At 53.2% G+C, this 7,598-nt stretch overlaps 1 protein-coding gene across 1 annotated transcript; it reads right to left on the minus strand.

Moving 5' to 3' along the window:
• Positions 1–974: 974 nt before the first annotated feature.
• LOC133362702 (dual specificity tyrosine-phosphorylation-regulated kinase 3-like) lies at positions 975–6,619 on the minus strand. The gene is made up of 5 exons (XM_061581622.1): positions 6,613–6,619; positions 3,044–3,110; positions 2,477–2,579; positions 1,457–1,605; positions 975–1,115 (listed from the first exon to the last, which is right to left on the minus strand). The coding sequence occupies exons 2-5, from the start codon at positions 3,047–3,049 to the stop codon at positions 975–977; spliced, it is 399 nt and encodes a 132-aa protein (XP_061437606.1). The 5' UTR covers positions 3,050–3,110; positions 6,613–6,619.
• Between the last annotated feature and the right edge of the window lie 979 nt (positions 6,620–7,598).

A 7,598-nucleotide genomic window follows, 5' to 3' on the forward strand; every position in this document is an offset into this window, starting at 1 on the left:
TCCCCTTTTTCCTTGCAACAAACAGGTGTTAAGATGTAAAAAAAAAACTGAAACCTTTACAAGGAATCATGTCTGCATTAACCACAATACTTGCGGTCAGTATGCAAACAAAAAACATACTCTGATAATATATGCATTGTCTTTTAAACTGATTGGTCCACACCAGAGAGCTTTCTGTTGAGTCTAGTCTCAAAACGGTGTTAAACCAGAGGACGCCAAAAAGCGTACAGCACAAAGACGAGCACATTCAGAGGAATGAGAGCTCGGGGTGAGCAGCGACATCATGGGACCTCCTTTGCCAGTATATTTTTGGTACTGGCAAAGGAGGTCCCATGATGTAGCTACTATAATGCAGAACGCACATGTTATAACACAGAACGCACCCGTTATGACATGGGACAACCTCCTTAAAGCGTGGAACGTGCCTTTTATAGCGTGGAACGTGCCTTTTATAGCGTGGAAGGCTCCCGTTATAACGCGGACCGCACCCATTATAATCCGAAATGCATCTGTTCTAATGCAGGAAAGCCCCATTATAACGTGGAATGTGCCCGCTATGAAACTGCACGGCTGAGCGGTATGATACAGTAGGCGGAATGCGGATTGATAACGTGACGTGACAGCATACCCTCCATTATTGGTCTCTTCATATCACTGTGTGCGTGTATTATATCTTGCAAAACTTATCGTTACATTATATATGGGGATATTATGTTTTCTTAATGTGCTTTCCCTTAACGCGGCACTTTTCAGGAATGCATCTACCAAGTGAAATGAATAATTAATGTAATGTAGGAGAGAACTGATCCAGAACAGGGGGAGAACATACAAACTCCACACAGGAGGGCACCCGAGTCAGGAGTCGAACTGGGGTATCTCTGTGAGGAACGAGTTGTCACCACCTCATCACACGGCCGCCCACAGCAAAGGACTGAACAACAACGTCGTCCTTGTGACAACACCGCTCTGAATTCTTACCTCAATGGTGATACCAAGATCTTCACGGCCACCAGGGTGTTCCTCATGTGGTCAAGGCACCGGATCACCTGGCCTTGACCTCCTTCCCCAATCTTCTTCAGCACCTCATAGCGGTAGTGGAGGTGCTCATGCTGGACCTGCACCAAATTACAATCATTTAGACGGACTATATTTTGAAATCACAACATGTAAGAAGTGTGAGCCTTATTTTATGAAATAATTTTTTATTAAGCGTTTGGTTTTCTTAAATCTGTAATTGTGGAATGCTCTGATGTCTGCTGGCTGAGACACCCTTAAAAAGCTCATTAGCTCAATGGGCTTAACTTGTGAAATAAACTTGATTGTGAAGTGTGTGGGAGAGTGCATGTGTGCCTTCTCTGGGTGGTTGCTACTTCAGGTGCAATGACAAGAAGCCACGAACCTCGCGACCGCTGCGACTGTGACCGCCCCACGGCGGGGGCTTTGTGGCGAGTCTCACCGGAATGTAATGATGTTCGTGGTCGTCGTATCCATCGTTGTTTGGTCCCCAGGATCTGTTGCGGAGCGCAAAGTACCATACTTCCTGTATGGCGACAAGCTCCAGCTTCTCCCGGTGGGTCATTTGAGGGCCAAAGAGAGCCAGGATTGCTGCAGGCAAGAGAATAACAACAACAGCTGTCGGTGATCATTTGTTTAGATTCCTTTTCAGGAGGTTCCTGCAGATGATTTACAGAGAACGGGGGTGACGCCGCTACCATTACGTCTGCTGTGTGATCCCAATTTGAGGAATTTGCAGGGGATTTGGATGTTTTGGCGAATACCAGTTATGTTTGTATGTTGAACTTATTTTGCACCGTGCTTCAGCAACCCTGCTAATCAGAAGTGATGGGGAAGGACAATAAACTAAAAAGTTCGCAAAGTTATAGATTTAAAAGAGCATCGCTCCAGTGGCTTCCTAATGTCGGAAGACCATTCCAGATGACTGCAGAAGCACATCTGAAACGTGCGATGCAGTGACCATCTTCGTTCGATGTCCAGCTATATGCAGCTTTGATGACGTCTTCGGTTGCTTGGGTTTGACAACGGGGTTAATGAATTAGATAAATATAACACAGATATGCCAAGGATTTTATGAAATAATAAGAATAGCTTTTACCCTTTCTGGCACAAAAACAGGTGTTAATATGTTCAAACACCAAATAGACACCTTTTGCAAGGCATCAAGTCTGCATTTACCACACGTACTTGTGGAAAAATATGCAAAAAAACATGCTCCGATAATATATGCATTGTCTTTGAAATTGACTGGCCTGCACCAGAGACAGCCTTCTTTATGACCTTGTCTCGCCGGTGTGAGACCAGAGAACGGCAAAAGTCGAACGGTACATCACCCATGCAACATGGCCACCCTGAAGTCCCCATGCATCATGGTCACTGTCACGCCCCCCTTGAAACATGACCGTCGTGATGTCCCACCATTCAGTGTGGCCATCTTGACGTCACTCATTTCTGTTCTTACCTTGTGGCGATTTGCTGCGGATGGAGGCGGTGCGCGCTGAGGACAGCGCACTCCACGTGGTGCAAGACTCGCCGTTACTCCGAGCCTCTCCAGCTCGGCTGATCTACACACACACACAAAAAGGTCCACCACTAGGGCTTGAGGAGTGAGTGGGACTCGGGCAGGACGAGCCATGGCCAGGATGGACAACAATGGCTGAAATTCAAGAATAATAACAGCGACAACCAAGGAACGGAACACATCAGAGAGGAGAGCCGCCAGAGAGATGGTGCGACAAAACCGGCGCTTGGCGGATTATTCCATCACAGGATGTGAGGGGTAGCAGGGTCTCAGGGAGGGAGGCGTTCATCAGTGAATAGATAACAGTGCTGTAGATGCTCACGCGTAGACGGGCATGTACACCAACAGGATCTCGGAGAGACTCGGAGAGACACTGATAGACGCACACACACTCAGGCAGGCAAGGAGAAGCACATCCAGGTATACAGGTTACAGGTAGGCACACGCAAAGGGGAGAACACACGTCCACCCATACTTCACCACACAAGTCGAGGAGCCACATGTTACCTCCATGGTAGCAACTTGCAGACGAGGGTGCTCAGAGCTCACGGTGTCTCTCGCGCGGTCCGGGTCTCTGCGTGGAGAGCGGGAGACAGAGGCGAGGGTCACGGAGTCGAAGGGGCGTGACACACACGTCTAAACACACGTCACTTCACAATGCGGACTCTCATCATCAACACAGACTCACATCCTCACCAGTCACCCACAATACAAAAAACACAAAAGCAACAACTAACTTTCGCCGCTAAGTAGTGGTGATGTCACCACGGCGCCTGTGCACTTTGAGACCACGTGAAGTGCCGAAGGCTCACTGATAGGTCACAGGTCAGACCCAGGTGCCATGAGTTGTTTGACTGAGATGACTGTGCCACCTTGCTGCTTTTTAGCCGCCCGGCTCAAAGGTTGTTTTCGTGAGCGTTGCTCCTCTGTTTGGACACAACTACTAACACCACCAGCACTAATACCAACACTAATACCAGCACTAATACCAGCACCACTAACAAAGACAAAGATACACCGTGTAGCCTTAACAGACTGTTGGAGCAAATGCTGTTCACGAGCACCTACGAAGGCCGGCACGGCACACGAGGGGGTGGGTGGCCAACACCACGCCCGGCCGCCTTCGTCTCCCCAGTGGCAATGTTTACACCTCGCACCAGTTACTCATTTGAGGCTGAGTCGATCTAGGGGAGGCCCAGGACCGGTTCAGATAATCGTCACAGTTGTTGGCCGTGAGCGGGAATCGAACCCGGATCGCCAGGTTCGTAGCGCAGCGTAGCGCTAACCGCTACACTACCCCTCCCCACCACCAACACCAGCACTAACAACCAGCACTAACACCACCAGTACTAACACTACCACCACCACTCACACCAGCACCAATTTTACACCACTACCACTAACACCACCACGAATAATACCACGATCACTAACACCAACAACAACCGCTATTCGCCACTTAGTGGTGGTGACGTCACCATGACGCTTGTGTCAGGCTATGTGCACCTTGAGGCTATGTGAAGTGTCGAACGCCCGCTGGCAGGAAGTCATGGGGCAGACCCAGGTGTCACGGGTGGGCGGACTGAGATGACTGGCTGATGCACCACCTGTGCCCCTTACTGTGCCAACTTGCTGTGCTTTAGCCACCCGGCGCTCTGTTAGTTGTTGTGAGCGTCGCCGCTCCTCCCTCCGTTGTTGTTGGAGGGCGACTGCCTCCAACTGCCCAGTAGCGTCCTTCACGAGCCTCCTCCACAGAGGCCGATTGACACCGGTGGTACCAGTTAGCAGCAAGTCCACTCAGCTCCACATCCTCCTGTACCACATCACTCCATCTCTTCTCTAGCCCGTGCCACGTCCGTTCAGCCCCCTCGATTCAGCCGAACAAAAGCTGTTTGGGCATGCGGTGATTGGGCATGTGGGCTACATGGCCCAGCCAATGCAGCCTTGCCTGCTGGAGGAGCTCACCGATGGGACTTTGTCCAGATCTTTCGAGGATTTGTGAGCTCCTCACACAATCCAGCCTGGTTAAACCCAGGATTGATCGTAGGCGGCCCAGCCTAAATGTTTCTAACCAGCAAAGATGTTACATTAGGGGGGGTCCACGTTTCGCAAACGTAGAGAGGGGAAGGAATGACTGTGGCCGAGAAGACCCGAAGCTTCGTGTGAAACAAACAGACTAGGTAGCTTCCACACAGCGTTACGCAACCGATGAAAAGATAATGCCGCTCGACTGATTCAGAGTGAAACCTCTGCTGTTCAACCGGAGCCGGTCATGAGCATACTGCCCAGGTATGGAAAACTTTCTACTCTCTCCACAACTGCCCCATCGGGAGTTGTGGGGGTGGAGTGCCCGATGGGTACAAAATACCCAGGCAGGTGCTTCGTTTTGGTGGGGCTGATGGTAAGGCCCCACCTCTTAGTGGCACGCTCCAGTTTCAGCAGCAGCTCCTCCAACTCCTCTGAGTGAGCCGCAATTACCAGGTCATCGGCATACATAACGTGGTTGACCAATAGGGAGCCATCCCTTCACCGCACCCAGGCATCGATCAGCCTCCCATTGTATCTGTACGAGATGGAAATTCCTCCGGTACAGCTACTGAAGGCTTCACAAACTATGTGGTCAAAATAGATGTTCAATAATGTTGGAGCCAGAGGACATCCCTGTCGCACCCCAAGGTGAACAGGGAATGGCTCCGACTCCCGGCCACGTAGTTTTACTCGGGCCCGCTCACCATAATGAAGATCCATAATGATCGTGAGCAGCGGGTCAGGGACTCCGAAAGCATGAAGAACCCAGAGCCCAGGCCTACTGATGGTCGCATAGGCCTTGACCAGGTCAATAAACCAGAGATGTAGGTCTTGTTGGAATTCCCTACACCTCTGCTGTAGCAAATGGACAGAAAAATATGGCATCTGTGCAGGACCACCCTTTCCTGAAACCACATTGGGGCTCCACAAGCCTCTGCTCAGCGTGCCTGGCAAGGCGATGTTGAATAATCCTTGCCAGGACCTTTCCCGGCACACTGAGGAGTGAGATTCCCCTGTAGTTGTTACAGTCTGTGCGGTCTCCCTTCTTAAAGATGGGGACCACCAGGGCATCCTGCCACCTCACTAACACCACACCACTAATACCACCAACACCATCACTAACACCAGTAACACCACCACCATCACCACTAATAACAACCACAATCACTAACACCACCATCACTAAAACTAACACCACCACCATCACAAGCACCACCCCCACTAATACCACCAACATTAACACCACCACTCCTCCCCCTGCCAGTATGGGACACCAAAGACAAAAGATCCCCGTAGAGACTTAACAGTCTGTCGGGGAAAGTGCTGTTAGCCAGCAGTACGTATGAAGGCTGGCACAACACACGAGGGGGTTGGATTGCCAGCACCACGCCTGGCCGCCTTTGTCTCCCTAGTGGCGATCTTTACACACCGCACCAGATACTCATTCGAGGTTGAGTCGACCTAGGAGAGGCCCAGCACCGGTTCAGATAATCGTCACTGCTGTTGGCCTTGAAAGAGAATCCACCTCGGGGTCTCCCAGTTCATAGCGCGGCGCGCTGTCAGCTACACGACCGTTCCACACACACAGACTCACACAGAGAGACTCACACACACACAGACTCACACAGAGAGACTCACACACACACAGACTCACACAGATAGTCTCACACACACACAGACTCACACAGAGAGACTCACACACACACAGACTCACACAGAGAGACTCACACCACCACCACCACTCACCCACAGCTTGGTTCAACTCCTCATCTGCTCTGGGGTCTGTCGGCGCCTCTCTAACGGCCAAACTGCCAGTGGGAAGCACGTGGCGCGAGACGCAGGGGCGGTACAAGGTAACCACGCCCACCCCCGTGATGTCACAGCCATGAGCTCCTCCCCCCCACCTGAGCTCCTCCCCCCATGCCTCTTCTGCCCCCACCCGAGACCCCCCATGCCCCCCCCCTTCAATACCCCCACCATGACTGTTCCACACAGACAGACTCACACACACATAGACTCACACAGAGACTCACACCACCACCACTTACCCACAGCTCGGTTCCACTCCTGCTCTGGGGTCTGTCCACGCTTCTCTGTAACGGCGTCAGTAGCGCAGGAGACCGACTCAGGGTAGTCCCAGGGCTAGCTAGCTGTTTTTCAGTCTTCACCGGCTCTTCTGCTCCAACGACTGCCTCGAGCTCTCTCACGCACCGCCTTATATACCCAACTGCCCCCCGAGGGGCGGGGCTGTATGCGAACGTTGATGTAGACACCCCACGCACGGACCGTGATGTAGACACCGCAACGTAATGGCTTGCTACACCCCGGGACGTTACACCTCTCCATCTCTAACGGCCAAACTGCCAGTGGGAAGCACGTGGCGCGAGACGCGGGGGCGGTACAAGGTAACCACGCCCACCCCCGTGATGTCACAGCCATGAGCCCCTCCCCCCATGCCCCCCTGCCTCCCCTCGCGACCACCTTCCATGTCCCCTCCCCCCCTCGCGACCCCCCTTCCTGCAACCCCCTGACCCCCCTCGGGACCCCCCAATGCCTCCCCCGCCCTCCCCACCATCGTGACCCCCCCTTTTGCCCCCCTGACCCGCCGTCGTGACCCTTCACGCCCTCCTTTCCCCCCCTTCCTGGCAACCCCACCCATGCCCCTCCCCCTCTCCCTCATGCCCCTCCCCCTCTCCCCTCATGCCCCTCCCCCTCGCGACCCTTACCCCCCATGCCCCACCCCCTCCCCCCGCTGCTACTTCCGCTGGGGCCGGGACTGAGTGGAGGCGGCGCGCGCTGTGGATTGTGGGTGGCGAGCGGCTGATTTGGATTTCCGCTCACGGCCACCGTCAGTGGCTCGCGAAAGCTTCTTAAGCGGCGGCTCGCTGGGCCTCCTCTACGTCGACTCAGCCTGAAGGTGAGAACCTCGCGCGGTGTGTCCACATCAGCAGTGGCGACGGCGGCGGTGGGGGGAGACAGAGGAGGAGCCTGGCCCACAGCCGTCACGTTCTGCGGAGTTCACGGCGCAGCTTCA

Source organism: Lethenteron reissneri, unplaced genomic scaffold (assembly GCF_015708825.2).
Source record: "Lethenteron reissneri isolate LAM-NWPU_2019-01 unplaced genomic scaffold, ASM1570882v1 scaffold_1582, whole genome shotgun sequence".
NCBI classification, from domain to species: Eukaryota; Metazoa; Chordata; class Hyperoartia; order Petromyzontiformes; family Petromyzontidae; genus Lethenteron; species Lethenteron reissneri.

Coding starts and splice junctions, on each gene's coding strand:
- LOC133362702 (XM_061581622.1), bottom strand. Junction 1,606..2,476: donor CCGCAGCAAATCGCCACAAG/GTAAGAACAGAA, acceptor TCTTGCCTGCAG/CAATCCTGGCTCTCTTTGGC. Junction 1,116..1,456: donor ACGAACATCATTACATTCCG/GTGAGACTCGCC, acceptor AATTTGGTGCAG/GTCCAGCATGAGCACCTCCA.